Source organism: Salmo trutta, chromosome 6 (assembly GCF_901001165.1).
Source record: "Salmo trutta chromosome 6, fSalTru1.1, whole genome shotgun sequence".
In the NCBI taxonomy this organism is placed as follows: domain Eukaryota; kingdom Metazoa; phylum Chordata; class Actinopteri; order Salmoniformes; family Salmonidae; genus Salmo; species Salmo trutta.
This window is the reverse complement of record NC_042962.1, coordinates 25,910,208-25,931,920: the sequence shown is the minus strand read 5'-3', so window position 1 is coordinate 25,931,920 and position 21,713 is coordinate 25,910,208. Positions and strand designations below refer to the sequence as shown.

The window sequence follows — 21,713 nt, the reverse complement described above, 5'->3', positions numbered from 1 at the left end:
ATCTGCTAGTCAAAGTAACTAAATCATGTGTTGGAACTACTGGTCAAATAGAATAGTGTAGCGAGCCTAGCACCTGTTAAATTTCGCAGTTTGCGGCAAGGGTTCAAAATCTCAGAGGATCTTTTTTTTGTACTTTGAAATGTAGAAGTTACACTTACTGTGTTAGTGTGTTGAGAAGGGAAGTGCAGCCAGCACCTTGAAGATGAATGAGGAGCTGCTTCTATCGTCAGCCTCATAGACAAACACACTGCTAATATTCATACACATTACATAGTCCTGTACATTTAAATGTACGTTTTATATGCATCATTATATGTTGTACTTCAACACATGCGTTATTTAGTTGAGGACCAGCAGCAGTGTTTTTTCCAACAAAAAACTAAAAGTTTGTCACGAGGGGTCTTGAACCCACACTTACCGAATCTAAAAGATTCCAATTATACTACCTTAATGGAGGACGGCAACTGACAGTGATAACAGAGATAGAAGAGGAAGTGAGACGTCCCACTCTCATTTTTCCTGGTTCATGTACAGTCAACGAACTAAGCAGACCAGACACAGCTGCTATCGCATTGGTGTCTATGGGAGAGCCACCCCTTAAGCAGACCGGAACTGGGACCATTTTAAAATGGCCTGACTAAGACATTAATTTATCCACCATCTTTTATGACAGTAATGGAGGGTAAATTAGAGCTATTTGACAAAGACCATGAGCCTCTTATTTTACTTAACAACAAACTAATATAAAACTTACATTTTGCATAATTGTCCTCCATACTTTTCTTTAAAAGCACATGGACTTGTGTGAAACGGAGAGGCAAAAACAAGGAATTTTGTTCATTAGCTGTTTTCTAAAAGGTTTATACCGGTAGTCTCAGCAAGAGTTCATTAGTCTGGACCTGGAACGTTTCAATTCAATACACTTGAGCCATGGCACAGAAGGGCAGAGCGGTGGATCATCAGTGTATAAGAGCCCCACCTTTCTTCTCTGCATTGTCCCGGCCCTGCTCTTGATCAGTCTCTCCTTCACTGACGTGATGGGAGGTTGTGGCGTCTTCTACGGCATTATCTTCAGGCTGAGGGGGACGAGGTTATGATGTGAAGCTTTGAACTGACAGCCTCCCTGCACCATTTTCCAGACACTCAAACCATTGAACAAATACAGGGACCGTAAGTATCAAGCATCTCAGAGTAGGAGTGCTGATTTAGGATCAGTTTTGCCTTTTAGATCAAAATGAATACATTTTACCCCTTTTTCGTGATATCCAATTGGTAGTTACAGTCTTGACCCATCGCTGGAACTCCTGTACGGACTCGGGAGAGGCGAAGGTTGAGAGCCATGTGTCCTCCGAAACACATGGGGGGGGGGGGCTGATCCTAAATCAGCACTCCTACGCGAAGATGCTCAATACATACAGCCCCGGATCTAGAGTGAGCGGTTTCTGTAAGGAACGTACCCTGTTCTCTTGGGCCTCAGTGAGGTCTCTGAGTTTTGTGGTGAGGGTGGCAGGGGGAGACCTCTGGCTACTGTCAGGAGGCACCTGGCTGAGGTTCAGGCTCATCTTGGGGTTGTAGGTGAACGGGTAGAGAGACTCCGACACGTGCCTCTGATCCTCAGCACACTGGAGACAGACAACAGCAACGAGTCAGTATTGAGCGCACACACACAAAACCACACAGACGAACTACAGCAGCACTTTTGTGACTGTTACGTCTGATATAAGAATGGACCGTGCCTGTCGTATACGTCATGCAGTACATTTGTGTTTATTGTGTGTAATGGAAACCTTCCGTACCGCCTGAAGCCAGTGCTGGGACACAACATGCACCCCTCTCTCCTTCACAGCCCTGTACTCCCGCGTGTTGTCCCCCACACGACCCTGGTAGATGTAGTGGGTCACGGTGTCGTCACACGACCACCTGGACCCCACACACACACACAGAGGATTGGATTATAGAGGGACATACAACATTAATGGTAAGTGTTGTGACTGGAATTACTAACATTGTAGACATAGTTGCGAGCATGTATTGTTGAGTTGAGAGGAGTACCTGAAGTCAGCTCCCAGTGAGGCAGCGATGCCGTTGAGCTCCCTCTGCTTCTTGCTCAGTTTCTTACTCACACAGATCACCACACCAGCCAGGGCCGCAGCCGGATCCTCCACCTAAAGGCACACACGCACACACAAACATTTAAGAAACTGTGTACATGGGCTTGTGAGTGTATGAACTTGGCTGTGAAGGCAGTATGGTGTGTTCTGTACCGCTCTGTGTGTCTCCTTGTTGAGCTGGGGGCTGGCTGTGAGGGCCTGGAGGTCTTGGTCGTGGCTGCGGGTGCTGTTGGCCAGGGCCACCTTCAGGTTCCTCCCGATGACCTCGGACAGCGGGGTCACGACCTTCTGACTCTGCTGTGACCTGCCCCCTGGTGTGTCCAATGCCGCTAACGCAGCCTGGAATGTCATACAAGTACATAGTTTCAAGGTGTGTTATTACAATTTAGAAACTGAGCCCTGAATGCTGATTGGCTGACAGCCGTGGTATATCAGACCGTATACCACGGGTATGATAAAACATGTATTTTTACTGCCCTAATTACATTGGTAACCAGTTTATCATTGCAATAAGGCACCTCAGGGATTTGTGGTATATGGCCAATATAACACGGCTAAGGGCTGTTCTTAGGCACGACACAATCGCGGAGTGCCTGGACACAGCCCTTAGCCATGGTATATTGGCCATATACCACATGCAAATAACTGCCGGTCTCCAGGTAATTGATAGGTAATAAAAAAAAAAGGGGCATTTCTAAACGTTCAACTTCATATTCATCTCCAGCAACACCCCAACACCAACATGAGAAAATGACACGTTTCGAGGTTTTGTAGTAAAAAAAGGATAAGAGGAAGATAAGTGTTTCCAATGACATCATCAACCAATTAGTATTTTGTATTTATTATGGATCCCCCTTGGCAGCAGTTACTCTTCCTGGGGTCCAGCAAAATTAAGGCAGTTAGAATTTTTTTTAAACATTACAATACATTCACAACATTAAGTGTGTGCCCTCAGGCCCCTACTCTACTACCACATATAACAAGGCAGGTTCTACAGGCCATAGTTTTGTCACACCTGGACTACGGTTCTGTCGTGTGGTCATGTGCCACAAAGGAGGGACTAAGGAAAATTGCAATTGGCTCAGAACTGGGAAGCACGCCTGACCGTTGGAGAGCTAACAATAATATGCATGTCAATCTCTCCTGGCTTAACGTGGAGGACAGATTGACTTCATCACTACTTGTATTTGTGAGAGGTATTGACATGTTGCACCGAGCTGTGTTTGAACTACTGGCAAATGGCTCGGACACCCATGCATATCCCACAAGACATGCCACCATGTCTCTTCACAGTCCCCAAGTCCAGAACAGACTATGGGAGGCAGTACTACATAGAGCTATGACTACATGGAACTCTTTCCCACATCAGGAAACTGATGCAAACAGCAGAATCAGATTTTTAAAAACGTGATAAAAATACACCTTCAGGAACAGCGGGGACTGTAAAGCAACACAAACATAGGCACATAACATACGCACCATACAACAGGTACACACAGATCTTGTGTTGTAGATACGATTGAAATCGGAAGTTTACATACACTTAGGTTGGAGTCAATAAAACTCCTTTTTCAACCACTCCACAAATTTCTTGTTAACAAACTATAGTTTTGGCAAGTCGGTTAGGACATCTACTTTGTGCATGACACAAGTCATTTTTCCAACAATTGTTTACAGATTATTTCACTGTATCACAACAGAAGTTTACATACACTAAGTTGACTGTGCCTTTAAACAGCATAGAAAATTCCAGAAAATTGTGTCATGGCTTTAGAAGCTTCTGATAGGCTAATTGACATAATTTGAGTCAATTGGAGGTGTACCTGTGGATGTATTTCAAGGCCTACCTTCAAACTCAGTGCCTCTGCTTGACATCATGGGAAAAATCAAAAAGAAATCATCCAAGACCTCCACAAGTCTGGTTCATCCTTGGGAGCAATTTCCAAATGCCTGACGCTACCGCGTTCATCTGTACAAACAATAGTACGCAAGTATAAACACCATGGGACCACGGAGCCGTCATACCGCTCAGGAAGGAGACGCGTTCTGTCTCCTAGAGATGAACGGACTTTTGTGCGAAAAGTGCAAATCAATCCCAGAACAGCAGCAAAGGACCTTTTGAAGATGCTGGAGGAAACAGGTACAAAAGTATCTATATCCACAGTAAAACGAGTCCTATATTAACATAACCAGAAAGGCCGCTCAGCAAGGAAGCCACTGCTCCAAAACCTCCATAAAAAAAGCCAGACTAAGGTTTGCAACTGCACATAGGGACAAAGATCATACTTTTTGGAGAAATGTCCTCTGGTCTGATGAAACAAAAAAAGAACTCTTTGGCCATAATGACCATCGTTATGTTTAGAGGAAAAAGGGGGCTTACAAGCCGAAGAACACCATCCTAACCGTGAAGCACGGGGGTGGCAGCATCATGTTGTGGGGTGCTTTGCTGCAGGTGGGACTGATGCACTTCACAAAAGATGGCATCATGAGGACGGAAAATTATGCGGATATTATGAAGCAACTTCTCAAGACATCAGTCAGGAAGTTAAAGCTTGGCCGCAAATGGGTCTTCCAAAATGGACAATGACCCCAAGCATACTTCCAAAGCTGTAGGGTGGCCATCACAAAGCCCTGCCCTCAATCCTATATAAAAATTTGTGGGCAAAACTGAAAAAGCTTGTGCGAGCAAGGAGGCCTACAAACCTGACTCAGTTACACCAGCTCTGTCAGGAGGAATGGGCCAAAATTCACCCAATGTATTGTGGGAAGCTTATGGAAGGCTACCCAAAACGTTTGACCCAGGTTAAATAATTTAAAGGCAATGCTACCAAATACTAATTGAGTGTATGTAAACTTCTTACCCACTGGGAATGTGATGAAAGAAATAAAGCTGAAATAAATCACTCTACTATTATTCTGACATTTCACATTCTTAAAATAAAGTGGTGATCCTAACTGACCTAAGACAGGGAATTTTTACGAGGATTAAATGTCAAGAATTGTGAAAAACTGAGTTTAAATGTATTTGGCTAAGGTGTATGTAAACTTCAACTGTATGTGGTAGTGGAGTATGGGCCTTAGCAGCAGCTAATGGGGATCCATAAATACAAAAACACATGTTCCAGCAACAGATTATGATCGATAATGTCAAAAGCCACACTGAAGTCTAACAAAACAGCCCCCCCAATCTTTTCATCATCAATTTCTCTCAGCCAATCAGTCATTTGTGTAAGTGCTGTGCTTGAATGTCCTTTCCTATAAGCGTGCCGAAAGTCAATTTGTTTACTGTAAAAAAGCATTATATCTGGTCAAATTATTTTTCCAAAAGGCTGATTGGTCAGCTATTTGAGCCAGTAAAGGGGGCTTTGCTATCCTTAGGTAGGCAAATAACTTTTGCTTCTCTCTAGGCCTGAGGGCACATTTTTTACTAGGCTTAAATTGAAGATACGGCAAATAGGAGTGGCAATATCATCAACTATTATCCTCAGTAATTTTCCATCCAAGTTGTCAGACCCCGGTGGCTCCTCATTGTTGAAAGACAACACTTTTTCCACCTCTTCCACACTTACTTTACAGAAATCAAATGTTTGTCTTTAATAATTTAGTCAGATATACTTGGATGTGTAGTGTCAGCGTTTGTTGCTGGCATGTCATTCCTAAATTTGCTATTCTTGCCAATGAAAAAAAAAAAATCATTAAAGTAGTTGGCACTATCACATCATCTGTAGCCTGCACTCGAACAACAAATGGAAGTTAGGTGCGGTTATGTTTTTTAATATGCCAGATAGGATACACCGGTTGTAAAGCAAATTAATGTGCTTAATTTTAAGAATTGAGAAATATAGCAACACTAGAAAGCTGGAATCCTCTTAAAAAGCAGCCAGTCAAAACTCTGCTTCCACACGAGATTGGGCAATGAACGGGCTTGTGAGAACACGTTTCACTAGGCTCTATAGGCTATGTGCTTTTCAGCCGCATTCAAGGGCACTGAGTACCAGGCCATTAGCGACTGGCCGCTAGCAACTTTGGTAGGGTACTAACATACATCAGGGGCATCAGAGCACAGGTGGAATTTGACTGCGGTCATGACTCGTGACTGCCGGTGTGGCGGTAATACGGTCACCGTAACAGCCCAATGCTCAACACTATTCCGTCAATGAGTGTTTTTGCACACTGAGTATACCAAACATTCGTTGTCAGGGCATGGACTACACAAGGTGTCGAAAGTGTTCCACAGGGATGCTGGCCCATGTTGACTCCAATGCTTCCCACAGTTGTGTCAAGTTGGCTGGATGTCCTTTGGATGGTGGACCGTTCTTGATACACACGGTGAACTGTTGAGCATGAAAAACCTAGCAGCGTTGCAGTTCTTGACACAAACCAGCGCACCTAGCACCTACTACCATACCCCCGTTCAAAAGGCACTTAAATATTTTGTTTTGCTCATTCACCCTCTGAATGGCACACATACACAATCCATGTCTCAATTGTATCAAGGCTTAAAAATCCTTCTTTAACCTGTCTCCTCCCCTTCATCTACACTGACTGAAGTGGATTTAACAAGTGACATCAGTAAGTGATGATAGCTTTCACCTGGTCATTCTGTCATGGAAAGAGCAGGTATTCTTAACGTTTTGCAGACAAGTGAATCTTACCTTGACATTGAAGGTGGGTCTGAAGAGCTGGTCTCGGCAGAGGAAGCGGGAGGGGGTGTCCAACGGCAGCGCCGGGGATTCTTTCTGCCCCCCTGCTTTCCTGTCCCCCTCTTGACCTCCCGGGGTGCTACAGTCCTTGTCTAGCTGGCCCTGGTCCAGCACGGAGCGAAACACCTTACTCTGGAAACGGCGCGTGTCCAGGGGGGTGACGGCCGCCCCGCTCTGGGGGCCCAGCAGGGGAATCTCTGGGGACTTGTTACGGGCTGGGGGAGGGGGCATGGATTGCTTCTGCGAACCCCCCACAAAACTCTCTTCTCTCTCTGGGGAACAGAGGGAATACATACACTGATTCAGATGAAGGTGAGATCTATCACATACAGCAGAGCATAAATAGTTGGTGCAAAACTCATCCCCTCTCAATACATGAAATGCTAAGCTTTCACTGGCCCAGAAGTTACTAAAACGGTAGCAAAAATGTAATTCATCACCCCACTGATGCTGACATTAAATTAAAATACATTCAAGAAGTGTCTATGATTGCTAGGCAGACTGACCTGGAGAACGGGGCAAGTCCACCAGGTATCGCCCCTCTTCTGCCTTCCGGCCCGTCCTGGCAGACTCCAGCACCCAGCGCAGGGTGACGGCGGGTAGCCCCCACTTTTCGGCCGCCTGGTACTTGGTGCCCTCAGGGCTCTGCAGAACCAGGTGGGTACTAGCCAGCATGCCCCTCCTCTGATTGGCCATGCGCACAAAGTAGTCCTGGACACTGTCCGGAGGATGGATAGATGGAAATGAGAGAAGGTAGTAAGACAAGAGAAACTACGCTCAAATATGCCAAAGGTTCTTGTTGCAGGCTTTCAGTTTGACGCATAAGCCACAGGTTATTTTGTTCTCAGTGCAATCCATGTCTGTTTGTGACAAGGGACTAGTATATCCAGTGTGTGTGTTTGTGTGTGTGACTATGATGCATAACTAACACTAGAACGTCAAAAAACCAACAAAGCATTTATCTGAAAAGATTTGCAGCTGTATTTGCTGCTAATGGTGTCTTCAAGTATTGACTTAAGAGTTCCCTAAGGTCTCATTGGAAAAGTTGGATCCGCCTACGGCCCATTTGAAAATGTGCAGTCCTTTGATGTAAGTGTGTCCATTATATCACAATTATCTCTTAAAAACAAACCACTCAAACACTAAATATAACAGAAGGCTGGAAAATACTCTGTCCATATGAACATGTGTACAATGTGGCCCTTCATCTTAGCAACCGCTGTACTTGAAGAACTGTAGCCTTGATCTTCTTTCCTTTCCTTTTTTTTAATTTTTTTTTTAAACTTCAGCTGGTACCATTTATCTACTGTGCAACCTGTATACTACAAGAGCAAACTGTGTCCTTCCTCGTGTGTGTGGTGGTTAGGTGGTTACCTGGCTCCCAGGTGTTTGGCTAGCTCTACCAGGGACTCCCTCTCCGCCCCGGTGAACTGGCTGACTGAGAGGACACAGTCTCTGAGAGGGGAGCGGCCCTCCATCACTGACACAGGGCTGAACAAGGGGTGGGAGCCCAGCTCTAACACACACTGCTGCTCCACGCACATGGCCTACACAAAGACACATTGATTAAAACACACACAATATGGGTTAATGAAGAATCCCACACTTGGCCTAAAGAGCCCACCCACACCAAAGACAACAAAAACATGGAGCCAGAATGTTTGTCAACATTCCCTCTCTTACCAGCCAGGTATCAGTGGCCACCTCATCCACAGTGGCCTCCACCTCGCAGCCCAGCAGGGGCACCACAGCGTAGTCAGCCACAGCCCGCGTGCGCCCCACCAGGACCTTCCCACAGTTCTCTGTCACCAGCATGGAGAGCTGGGCCTCCGCCTCGGCCCCAAAGCCCACCAGGAGGAAGCGTTTCCCCGCAAACAGGCCCGCCTCACTGGCCTCCTGCAGGGTGGTGTCAGCTCCAGCCCCACCTTCGGCTATAGTAGAAGCCTGGTCTGGGGCTGAGACCCAGGGCTCTGGTGCTATAGAGCTCTGCCTCCTGTGGATGCTGCTGTCAGCTGGTGGAGGCATCTCCACTGGGGTTGGAGGAGAGAAATTGCAGATGAAGAGAGGAAGCTAGGAGGATATGATGGTGGTACACGGTACCTGGGATTGCAGGCTGTGCGACTTTCAATCAAGCTAACAGTAACAAGTATGTCAACAGGAAAAACTGTACAGTGGAGATACAACATTAGGCAATGGGAATATCCTAATATTCTTCACAATCATCGCCAATAACAACCAAACATAAACAGAATACCAGCTAGAGGTGACCGTGCTGTGACCCCTTTAAGTTGTGGTCTTGCTGCTACACAGAGGAGCTCCTCCCTTACCCACTGTCTGGTCGTCATCCAGGTACTGAGAGAGCATGTCCTCCTCGGCCTTCCTGTGTCGAGGGGTAGCTGGTTCGTGGGCAAGGGGGGCAGCCGAGGTGGTGGAGGAGGGACGGGAAGCGGAGGTGCGGGGGGCAGGCATGGCCACGGTTGAAGGGGCGGGGGGCAGACAAGCCGGGTGGTAGTAGTCCCCCTCTGAGAGCAGGCTGCCTCTGGAGAAGCTGTCCAGCAGCCACTGCACCGTCACGACATGGGGCCTGGGAAGAGATCAGAAAGATGGGATCACGTCAAGGCACAAGATAACCGTCACAGGTTATTTCCTACTTGACAACAGGTTGGTTTGCAAATTCATTATCCAAAATTCCCAGGTTTTCCATAAATACAGTTGGGTGGATTCTGGATTTCCTGTTTATTCCCTCCTGATTCCAGGGATATTCCAACTGGGATTTCTGCAACACCTGGGAATTTTGTGCACATTAATGGAATTTTGCAAACCTATCTACAGGGCTTAGATCCAAGACTGCTTTCCTGCATCTATATCCGTCAGTGGAGGCTGCTAAGGGCAGGACGGCTCATAATAATGGCTGGAATGGAATCGAACACATGGAAACCATGCATTTCATACCATTCCACCGATTCCGCTCCAGCCATTACCACGAGCCCGTCCTCCTCAATTAAAAGTGCCACCAACCTCGTGATATCCGTACTTGAACAAATTATGGTTTAAATGACAAAGCTTATCAACCTAAGCATAATACATTATGGATATGCAACGGCTGTATGTATCTAACAGCAACTCTGTGGTCCTGACTGACCTGTGTGTGGCTTTGGCCAGGAAGGTCTTGGTTTCCTGGTCAGTCTCTCCCATGACCACGTGGGTGAGCTCCTCGCTGGGCTGGTTGAAGTGCAGGCCCCCGGCCATGTTGACCAGGCGACGCAGCTTCTCCAGCCTCATCCCTGGCAGCCCACACAGGTACAGCTACAGAGGAAGACAGCGGAAACTCAACTTGCGTTTTCTAAAACCCAAAATGGCGTTATAATAAGAAACCGTAAGGAATAAAGAACCAAAAGGTATATGACATGTCTGTAAGTGAACGGAATTGAACTTCTGGTTAGCACATTTCTATAAGGCCTCAGTGAGGAAAGTAACCTGTGATTACTCCATAGAGAGGAGCTCACAGAACAATAGATTTGTTGTATTCTAATAGGGAGTTATAGGATCTCCAGCGAGTGGCACATATCAAGATGAAGTGTTGAAAGGACCTCCTACTGACCTTGCAGCCGTCCAGCAAGTCGTCTGAGGGGCCGACTGTGATGTCCAGAGCGTCGATAGGGTCTGGTGTGTCCAGCCGGCTGACCGTGGCATTGGTCAAGGACGTGTCATTCACCGTCATGCTGCTGTTCACAGATATGTGGCTCAAGCCCAGTAGACACACGCTCTCTGCAGGAAAACAACAAACGACCTCATTGTGACCAGGGGCTATTTCTAAGCATTATAATATGGATATTTGCGGCATGTGTGTTTTTTTTTTTTTTATGTACAGCGGCAAGAAGAAGTATGTGAAGCCTTTGGAATTACCTGGATTTCTGCATAAATTGGTCATCAAATTTGAGCTGATCGAAGAAACAACAAGACAGTGTGCTTAAACTAATAACAAACAAATTGTATTTTTGTCTATATTGAATACATGATTTAAACATTCACAGCGTAGGTTGGAAAAAGTGTGAGAACCCCTAGGCTAATGACTTCTCCAAAAGCTAATTGGAGTCAGGAGTCAGCTAACCTGGAGTCCAATCAATGAGACGAGATTGGAGAATTTGGTTAGAGCTGCCCTGCCCAATAAAAAAAATAAAAAAAAAATAAAACATTTGAGTTTGCTATTCACAAGAAGCATTGCCTGATGTGAACAATGCATCGAACAAAAGATCTCAGAAGACCTAAGATTTAGAACTGTTGACTTGCATAAAGGGTTGCAAAAGTATCTAAAAGCCTTGATGTTCATCAGTTCAGCACTGTTGCTACTCTCCTTAGGAGTGGCCGTCCTGCAAAGATGGCTGCAAGAGCACAGCGCAAAATGCTCAATGAGGTTAAGAAGAATCCTAGTGTCAGCAAAAGACTTACAGAAATCTCTGGAACATGGTAACATATTTGTTGACGAGTCTACGATACATAACACTAAATAAGAACGTGTTCATGGGAGGACACCACAGAAGCAGCCACCGCTGTCCAAAAAAACCATTGCTGCACGTCTGAAGTTTGCAAAAGTGCACCTGGAAGTTCCACAGCGCTACTGGCAAAATATTCTGTGGACAGATGAAATTTAAGTTGAGTTGTTTGGAAGGAACACCACTGTGTGGAGAAAAAAAAAAACAGCACACCAACATCTAAACCTCATTCCAACTGTAAAGTATGGTGGAGGGAGCATCATGGTTTGGGGCTGCTTTGCTGCCTTAGGGCCTGGACAGCTTGCGACCACAGAAGGAAAAATGATTTCCCAAGTTTATCAAGACATTTTGCAGGAGAATGTTAGGCTATCTGTCCGCCAAATGAAGCTCAACAGAAGTTGGGTGATTTACACAGAAGTAAAAACAGAAGAAAATGTGCCTTCTGGAGTGGCCCAGTCAGCCCTGACCTCAACCCGATTGAGATGCTGTGGCATGACCTCGAGAGCAGTTCACACCAGACATCCCAAGAATATTGCTGAACTGAAACAGTTTTGTAAAGAGGACAAGTCCCAAATTCCTCCTGAATGTTGTGCAGGTCTGATACGCAACTACAGAAAACATTTGGTTGAGGTTATTGCTGCCAAAGGAGGGTCAACCAGTTATTAAATCCAAGGGTTCACACAATTCTTCCACCCTGCACAGTGAATGTTTACATGGTGTGTTCAATAAAGACATGAAAACCTATAATTGTTTGTGTTTTATTAGTTTAAGCAGACTATTTGTCTATTGTTGTGACCTAGATGAAGATCAGATCAAATTTAATGACCAATTTATGCAGAAATCCAGGTATTTCCAAAGGGTTCACATACATGCATACAATGGCAAGAAAAAGTATGTAAACTCAGCAAAAAAAGAAACGTCCTCACTGTCAACTGCGTTTATTTTTTAGCAAACTTAACATGTGTAAATATTTGTATGAACATAAGACTCAACTGAGACAAACTGAATAAGTTCCACAGACACGTGACTAACAGAAATTGAATAATGTGTCCCTGAACCAAGGGAGGGTCAAAATCAAAAGTAACAGTCAGTATCTGGTGTGGCCACCAGCTGCATTAAGTACTCCTCCTTGTGGACTGCACCAGATTTGCCAGTTCATGCTGTGAGATGTTACCACACTCTTCCACCAAGGCACCTGCAAGTTCCCGGACATTTCTGGGGGGAATGGCCCTAGTCCTCCGATCCAACAGGTCCCAGACATGCCCAATGGGATTGATATCCGGGCTCTTCGCTGGCCATGGCCGAACACTGACATTCCTGTCTTGCAGGAAATCACGCACAGAACGAGCAGTATGGCTGGTGGCATTGTCATGCTGGAGGGTCATGTCAGGATGAGCCTGCAGGAAGGGTACCACATGAGGGAGGAGGATGTCTTCCCTGTAACACACAGCGTTGAGATTGCCTGCAATGACAACAAGCTCAGTCCAATGATGCGGTGACACACCGCCCCAGACCATGACGGACCCTCCACCTCCAAAGCGATCCCACTCCAGAGTACAGGCTTCGGTGTAACACTCATTCCTTCGACAATAAACGCAAATCTGACCATCACCCCTGGTGAGACAAAACCGTGACTCGTCAGTGAAGAGCACTTTTTGCCAGTCCTGTCTGATCCGGCGACTTAGGGTTTGTGCCCATCGGCGACGTTGTTGCCGGTGATGTCTGGTGAGGACCTGCCTTACAACAAGCCTACAAGCCCTCAGTCCAGCCTCTCTCAGCCTATTGCGGACAGTCTGAGCACAAATGGAGGGATTGTGCGTTCCTGGTATAACTCGGGCAGTTGTTGCCATCCTGTACCTGTCCCGCAGGTGTGATGTTCGGATGTACCAATCCTGTGCAGGTGTTGTTACACGTGGTCTGCCACTGCGAGAATGATCAGCTGTCCGTCCTGTCTCCCTGAAGTGCCGTCTTAGGCGTCTCACAGTACGGACATTGCAATGTATTGCTCTGGCCACATCTGCAGTCCTCATGCCTCCTTGCAGCATGCCTAAGGCACGTTCACGCAGATGAGCAGCGACCCTGGGCATCTTTCTTTTGGTGTTTTTCCAGAGTCAGTAGAAGGGCCTCTTTAGTGTCCTAAGTTTTCATAACTGTGACCTTTATTGCCTACCGTCTGTAAGCTGTTAGTGTGTTAACGACCGTTCCACAGGTGCATGTTCATTAATTGTTTATGGTTCATTGAACAAGCATGAGAAAGTGTTTAAACTCTTTACAATAAAGATCTGTGAAGTTGTTTGGATTTTTACGAATAATCTTTGAAAGACAGGGTGCTGAAAAATAGACGCTTCTTTTTTTGCTGACTTTATGTATGTATGTATGTATGTATATTCTTATGCTACATGACAATTGCCCTTCAGAGTCAATACAGATCTATTGAATAGGGATGGGGGTTTGAAATAATTTGACTATTCGAACAGTATCATGAATTTGTCAGATATCCAATATATATATATATATATATATGTATGTTAACATAGCTACGTTTTTAACCTGAGCACTGTGGCGCGAGGGAGAGATGCTGGAGCTCTATTGAACCCTGGACACTTGCCGCATTCAGACCCGTCTCTATTGCTGCAGCTGCGGAGGGCAGTGTGTGTAGCGAGCAGACAGAGGGTGAGAGAGACGCAAAGGCAACTCAGCTACAGCCAAGACTAGCTAACTTGTAGTAGCCACAATGGTATTCATCATCCCATTTAACAGTGCCCGTCTAGACTGGAGTATTTTTATTTAACCTTCATTTAACTAGGCAAGTCAGTTAATAAATTATTATTTACAATGACGGCCTACTTGTAAAGCCCCCCTGGCCAAACCCTCCCTTAACCCGGACGACACTGGGCCAATTTTGCGCCGGCCTATGGGACTCCAGATCACGGCCGGTTGTGATACAGCCCGGTAGTGACGCCTCTAGCACTGCGATGCAGTGCCTTAGACCGCTGCGCCCCTCGGGAATAGCCCAGAGAAGCTAGACAGCTATAGCAAGCTAGGCTAATTGAGGACACATGCTGCGCTTTCTCCCCAACCTCATTCAGATAAAACAACCCACCTGTTGGCTGCTCGTTGTATCCTGCTCCTTTCTCATTTCACTAACTTTTAATTACGTAATTTCATTCCACGTTGCATTGCATTAGTGAGCTCACTCCATTTGCTACACATTGAGCCTCTTTGCCACTTTTATTAGACACCAAACACGCTACACACGAAGGCTACCACTTTCCATGTCTGTAGCTTGTGAGGTGTTGAAACAGTGTTGCTTTTATGCATTTTGTTTGGTTGCTTTTTGGGCTATTGCTCGGTCCGCGTGCTACGTGTTGCTTGTCCTATGTTGCTCTGCATTTGCTCACTGCTCATTGTTTATCTGTATTGTTATTGATTTAAATAAAACCGGCACTTTTACTGCAACGTTGATTAATGTGCACCGTCCCTGTAAAAATAAAACTGTTCGGCTACTGGTCTTTTCATGGGGCGCACCGTGCATGTCATAAAAACTACATTGAAAAGTTTGTTTTATTAAATTAATCATTTGAAATGTCATGGTATATCCTTGGATGTAAGAATGCCACACTGATCTTTTAAATGTAATTTAGAAAAAGCCTTTTCATTGTTAAAATAGGCTTATATTGATTGTGGCAAAAATGTATACTCAAGTAACCGAATACCAACATCCATTTAGATAGTCAAATAACCGCGCACATCCCTACTATTGAATAACCAGTCATAAAATTCTGAAATAAAAATGGAAAAAATAAAATAAGCTTGGCGCCTCACCCTCTTTCTTCTTGCTGGTCCCGGTCGGGGTAGAGGTGTGGGGTTTGCTGTCTTTCTGATCCCCTCGCTCCACCGTGTAGCGACTCTCGTCCTGGCAGAAGCCCTTCTCGATGCTGTCGAACAGCCAGTGCAGAGACACACAGAAGACGTTCCACTTCTGAGCACACTCATACTTCTGACCTGCAGGCACAGGCAAAGAGGGATCAGTGAAAGTGACGGAAACTGGGTGGCAGTAAGAGAGACTCAGGAACTCTACAACCTAAAGCTGTTAATATATGAAAGGACATCAGAAGGACAGGGCTGAAGCATGTAGACTCTCCTTGTGATTATGAAGGAAAAGATATCTGTGTGGCTGAAGCTGTATTTATCCCGGCTTAATGTCTTTGTATTTGTGATAGTTTCAGAATCAGTTCAGCACACTTCTAAGTTGGACAATAAAAGGTATGGTAAGTTCGACCTACCCGAGGGCTCGCTGACGATGAGGTGGGTGCACTCGTTCATCTTGAGCTGTCCGGTGTAGCTGGCCCCGTGCAGCTGGCAGAGCCTCTGCACCTTCTTACGCTCCACCGTGGAGAGGCCTGTGACACAGACGGTGCAGCCACGGAGCACAGGGCACAAGTAGTCCTCTATGGGCAGGTCAGTGTATCTGAACAGGCTGAGGGGAAGAGAGAGACCAGGACAGGGAGATGAGTAGATCGGTTTAAAGCTGCAATATGTAACTTTTTGAGTGACCCCACCAAATTCACATGGAAACGCGAGTTATAGATCTGTCATTTTCAGTGAAAGCAAGTCTAAGAAGCGGTAGGCCTGTTCTTGTGTGCCATTTCTATGCTTTTTGTTCTTAAGATTCGTTAATGCGTCTTTTACTTTCAGTTTTGTACACAAGCTTCAATCAGCTGAAAATACAATATTTTTGGTTACCGAAAATATATTTCACAGCGGTTTAGATGGTAATCCATTGCTTGTTCTACACTATGTATTGCTTGTTTTGTCAAACTGAAATTAGGCAAACTATTAGAATTTTAGCAACCAGGAAAAGGAGTAGGGCGCACGTCTTGCCGGTCCCTGCTCGACTTTGCTGTTTTTTTTTATGGACATCTTTACGTTAATTATTATTTTGTTTGCTCAGAATGATCGCGCAATAATGTCCTACGACTGAAACACTTCTGGATCATGATTCTGAAGCTACACACTTCTCTCAGCCTCCTAGACCTGGAATACTACATTCACGCCTTCGTTCCACACACACAGCGGGCTTACCGGTTGCTGCTGACCAAGATGACTGAAGGCAACGAAGGAGGAAATGGGGACTCCAAGCTCGGCTGAATAGACGGGCTACACGGCCTCCTCTTCCTAGTATCCTGATGGCTAATGTCCAATCCCTGGGATCGAACTCCAGACTGTAGTGACGCCGCAACACTGCGATGCAGTGCCTTAGACCGCTATGCCACTGGAAGGCCGTAGCTGGCAATTTTAACCAAGCACACTAAAACAAATTTTCGCCAAAATATCACCAACATATATCCTGCCACACAATAGGAAACAATGTGCTGTACCATGTATATACAAACACCTGTGACGAAAACAAAGCCATCACCCGCCCCACTTAGGCCAATTGGATCACGTCTCTCTGTTCTTACTCCCAGTCTACAAGCAGCAACTCAAGAGAGAGCCACCAATACAGAGAATAGTAAGGCGCTGAATAGAGGAGGCAGACTCAATGCTGCAGGACTGTTTTCAGAACCGATTGAAATATGTTAAAAGATTCATCCACTCAGGACTCATCCATCAACATTGAGGAATATAAAAATCGGCAGTCACAGGCTTCATTAGGAAATGTGTTGATGATGTACCCACAATAACAATCCGGACATACCCCAATCAAAAATCCTGGATGAACGGAGATATCCGTACCATGCTGAGAGCCCGTACTGCAGCATTCAATGTCAGCAGAATGAACCCCGGTGGCGTGTATAAGGCAAGAGAGCCGCAAATCCATTAGGGATGCAAAAATACAATACAGACTCAAACTTGAATTGATGTTCGACAACCCAGACTCGCGACGCATGTGGCAAGGACTACAGACAATCACAGACTACAAAGGCAAATCCAGGTGTGTGTGGTGTCCGCCGAAGCCGCCGACCCAGACGAGTTTAACACATTCCCTTGCTGCTTCGAGGCAGACAATACAGAGCCATCCAAGAAGGCTCTCGCTGTTCCGGACGACCAAGTGCTTTCTCTGAGGCTGATGTGAGGAAAACTCTCAAAAGAGTGAATACTCAAAGTCGCCGGCCCAGATGGCATCCCTGGCCGCGTCTTCAGAGTTTGTGCTGACCAGTTGGCGGGTGTGTTCTCTGACATCTTCAACCTGTCCCTGTGCCAGGCTGTAGTCCCCACCTGCTTCTAGGAGACTACCATTGTCCCAGAGCCCAAGAAAAACAATGTGACATGCCCAAATGACTATCGCCCTGTCTCACTCACCCCAGTCATCATGAAGTGCTTTGAGAGGTTGGTAATGGCTCACATCAAGGCCAGGAACACAGGACCCACTCCAATTTTGCCTACCGCTCCACGGAAGATGCCATTTCCATAGCTATTCACACAGCCGTAACACATCTGGACAAGAGGAATACCTACAGTTCAGCATTCAACACCGTTATTCCCCCGAAGCTCGACATCAAGCTCAGAGCCCGGGGTCCGGACACCACCCTCTGCAACTGGGTCCTGGACTTCCTGGTAGGCAGACCACAGGCTGTGAGGATTGGCAACAACACCTCCTCCAAACTGACTCAACACAGGGGCCCCCTATGTTGTACAGCAGAGGACTGAGGACACTTCCCGTGCACACACGACTGGCTGGCTTTGCACGACACCAGGGTTGGGAAGAACTGGGACATTATCAGCTTCCTGGAATTATGCACAGATTCTTGCGACATGGAGCCGTACATCATGCTTAACCATGAGGTGATGCTGACCAATGAATGGCACGACAATGGGCCTCAAGATCTTGTCATGGAATCGCAGTACATTCAAATTGCCATCAATAAAATGCAGTTGTCTTCGTTGTCCATAGCTTATGCCTGCCCATACCTATAACCCCACCCCCAACATAAGGAACTCTGTTCACAACGTTGACATCAGCAAACAGCTCACCCATGACGCTGCCATACACACTATCTGCCATCTGCCCGGTACAGTTCATTTGTGAAGATCATACTGTGCCAGTGGCCATCGAAGGTGAGCATTTGCCAACTGAAGTCATATGACGCCAAACTGCAGTCAGGTCAAGGTCCTGGTGAGTACGACGAGCACGCAGGTCAGCTTCCCTGAGGCACTTTGACAGTTTGAAGAAATTCTTTGGTTGTGCAAACCCAGTTTCATCAGCTTTCCGGGTGTCTTGTCTCAGACGATCCCTCAGATGAAAAATATGGATGTGGAGGTCCTGGGCTGGTGTGGTTACACGTGGTCTGCGGTTGTGAGGCCGGTTGGACTGTTGGAGCTGTTGCCAAATTCTCAAAAACAACATTGGAGCCGGCTTATGGTAGTGAAATGAACATTAAATTCTCTGGCAACAGCTCTGGTGGACATCCCTGCGGTCAGCATGCCAATCGCACGCTCCCTCAGAACTTGAGACATCTGTAGCATGGTGCTGTGTGACAAAACTGCACATTTTAGAGTGGCCTTTTATTGTCCCCAGTACAATGATCATGCTGTTTAATCAGCTTCTTGCTATGCCACACTTGTCAAGTGGAAGGATTATCTTGGCAAATGAGAAATGGTCACTTACATGGATGTAAACTAATTTGTGCACAAAATGTACAAAAAAAATAAGCTTTTTGTCCGTATGGAACATTTCTGGGATCTTTTATTTCAGCCCATGGGACCAACAGTTTACATGTTGCGCTTATATTTTTGTTCAGTGTATTTTACTGAGCCATTTACTTTGTTAGTATTCTTATATTTTATTGTTTCTTATCGTTGTTTCATTGTCGAGACGGAACCTGCAAGTAAGCATTTTGTTGGACGGTGTATACCATGGTCCCGTACATATGACTAATACGTTTTGAAACTAGGTGTACACTTTTAACATACTTGCTACATATTTGGTTGATTACAGACATAGCTTTTCATTAATGTCCCTGGCAAAATGAGAAAGGCATAAAAAGCCCTATTACCTGTCCTGTGATTTCTCCCAGCAGGTTTTGACCCAGGTGGGCAGCAAGATGGGCTTCCCCATGCTAGCGGCCACCAGGTACTTCTTGCTGCCCACCTCCCCGGCAACCAGGTGAGTGACAGACACGTTAAGGTCCCGATAGACCCGCCCTCCCATCAGCTGCACCAGATCCATCACGTCGGCCTGGAGGTACAGAGACAGACACACAGTCACTAACAGGCCTGCTACATTAGATGCATAACATTTTCCGGGGCGTGAGATGCTCCCATTCATTTCAATGTAACCTGGACCTAAACAGCACAGCTCCGCAAGAGGCTCGCACTGCTCAGGGTAAAATTACGGTTTGGTTTTATTTTCACCCCCCTTTTCTCCCCAATTTAGGGGTATCCAATTGGTAGTTACAGTCGTCTCATCGCTGCAACTCACGTACGGACTCGGGGAGAGGCAAATTTCGAGAGCCGTGCGTCCTCTGAAACACAACCCAACCAAGCCGCACTGCTTCTTGACACTTAACCCAGAAGCCAGCCGCACCAATGTGTCAGAGGAAACACTGTACATTTGCCGATCGTGTCAGTGTATACTGCGCCCGGCCAAACCCTCCCCTAACCCGGACGACGCTGGGCCAATTGTACACCGCCCCATGGGTCTCCCGGTAGCGGCTGTCTGCGACAGAGCCTGGACTCGAAGCCAGAATCTCTAGTGGCACAGCTAGCACTGCAATGCAGTGCCTCGCATCACCCGGGAGGCGGTTCTATTTTCAAGAGCTCCCCTGTAAGGATGTTTATGTGGATGTATTACATAATTGGCATGAAAACCACTTGCCATCATTGTTGACGAGTCAAGCAGAGTAGAGGGGAAAGCAGTGGATTTACCCTAGCCTCCTTGTCCAGACTGGTGCAGGAGATGGTGACATCAGCCATGGCCATGTTGTAGACAGGCTGCTCTGCTCTGGGAACACAGCGCTGCTGCTGCAGGCAGAAGAGCACCACTAGTGGACTCACCACTCGACAGCCCAGCTTTCGCAGAGACAAAGGGAGGGAAACAAAGTTTTACACTACTGACAATTTCAGCACACTTCATTGCTGAATGCTGACAGTGTTCTTAACATGTTGTGACTTGTGAGGATAAGTAGGGAGAAGCCAGGTTTGGGAATGTGTGCATCTTGAGACAGACCTTTGTGCAGTGGTGGAAGGCTGGAGTGGAAAAGGTACTGAGGACGAATAGAGACTTGTCATTATGGTCCATCTGTAACGCAGTCTCCTCATCAATGTTCTTCAAGTAATTCTCTGACTGGAGAGCCATTATGGCCTGTTTCAGAAAGAATAGGAAGATGATTCATTTCAATAACAAACACTTCAATAACAGAAACCAAAAGCATTACTATTTTACTATCAAATGTTATTGGTTAGTCATGGACACTACAGTAGTGGCACTGATATATCGCAATCAAAGTTGTATTCACCTCATAGGCCTTGACAGCCAGGTCTGTCTTTCGTCCATTGACATCTACAAACTTCACAACGAAGCCATCTCTATCTCCTTTCGACATGGTCAACCTACCATGTGACAGAAGTGCATTAACCCGTTATATGGAATTAGGAACAGTCATACGGCTAACACCGGCTCTTTAATTCATGACATACGTTAGCTAGCTACAGAGAACATAGCTAGCTAGTTGCTAGATGACATGATTAATCAGCTAACGTTAGTTTATTTTACTGCCAGTATCAGTAGTGACTATAGCGTCATCTACATAATTAACGTTAGCTAGCTAACATTAGCTGACAAATAATTATTGCAAGGCAGTCACTTTCTGCTCTGGCCGGGAATGTGCAGAGTGTGTATCTTAAAAGTCTGGGACGTGGGAAGAGTTCAGGGCCCGGTTTAAAAAGGCATATACCTTCAAGTTTAACGTTAGACAACAATGAACTTAGACAACAAAGCCCTAAGATGTTTTTGGGAAACCGGGCCCTGGTTCACCAATGTTCTTACCTTATTGGTCCGCCAATATATTTTTTTCCTTTAGGAAATAACTAGGTTTGTTAAATTATCTAGAACTAGCGAGCAACATTAACAGGTTTAAAAGTCGAGCTCGCAATGGGCCAAAAATCACTGGTGCACGAGCCCCAAATGAAGACGACTGGATGCCTGCTCGAATTGGAACGTCATTCACAGAGCTTGAAGACCATCAAAATAAGAGGTTTAAATCTTAACAATCGTTATCGTCAATTGTATCGATCACTTGTGTACAACAAATAAAAAGAAAACAAATAGTGAAAACATATTGAAGGCGTTGCTATTCGCGCGCGGAAGTCGTAATCAGACGGAAGTGAGGTTGTAGGTTCTCCTAAGAAAATAAAGTTTCCTTGAACGTGCGCCCTCTGCTGGCAGGCATATTAATAAACTA

The 21,713-nt window shown here is 45.9% G+C and overlaps 1 protein-coding gene across 1 annotated transcript in view; it reads right to left on the bottom strand.

Moving 5' to 3' along the window:
* The window catches only part of topbp1 (DNA topoisomerase II binding protein 1), a 37,981-nt gene extending 16,365 nt beyond the window's left edge, over positions 1-21,616 (bottom strand). Inside the window, exons 1-19 of the mRNA XM_029755917.1 lie at positions 21,299-21,616; positions 20,769-20,862; positions 20,480-20,614; positions 20,179-20,322; positions 19,308-19,489; positions 15,594-15,787; positions 15,133-15,312; positions 10,416-10,582; positions 9,957-10,120; positions 9,142-9,398; positions 8,498-8,844; positions 8,189-8,361; positions 7,321-7,532; positions 6,767-7,086; positions 2,265-2,450; positions 2,053-2,165; positions 1,797-1,920; positions 1,458-1,622; positions 980-1,076 (exon numbers count right to left, since the gene is read on the bottom strand). Coding sequence (XP_029611777.1) covers positions 980-1,076; positions 1,458-1,622; positions 1,797-1,920; positions 2,053-2,165; positions 2,265-2,450; positions 6,767-7,086; positions 7,321-7,532; positions 8,189-8,361; positions 8,498-8,844; positions 9,142-9,398; positions 9,957-10,120; positions 10,416-10,582; positions 15,133-15,312; positions 15,594-15,787; positions 19,308-19,489; positions 20,179-20,322; positions 20,480-20,614; positions 20,769-20,855 — 3,247 coding nt within the window. The 5' untranslated portion in view covers positions 20,856-20,862; positions 21,299-21,616. The remainder of the gene's footprint in view (positions 1-979; positions 1,077-1,457; positions 1,623-1,796; positions 1,921-2,052; positions 2,166-2,264; positions 2,451-6,766; positions 7,087-7,320; positions 7,533-8,188; positions 8,362-8,497; positions 8,845-9,141; positions 9,399-9,956; positions 10,121-10,415; positions 10,583-15,132; positions 15,313-15,593; positions 15,788-19,307; positions 19,490-20,178; positions 20,323-20,479; positions 20,615-20,768; positions 20,863-21,298) is intronic.
* Positions 21,617-21,713: the final 97 nt, after the last annotated feature.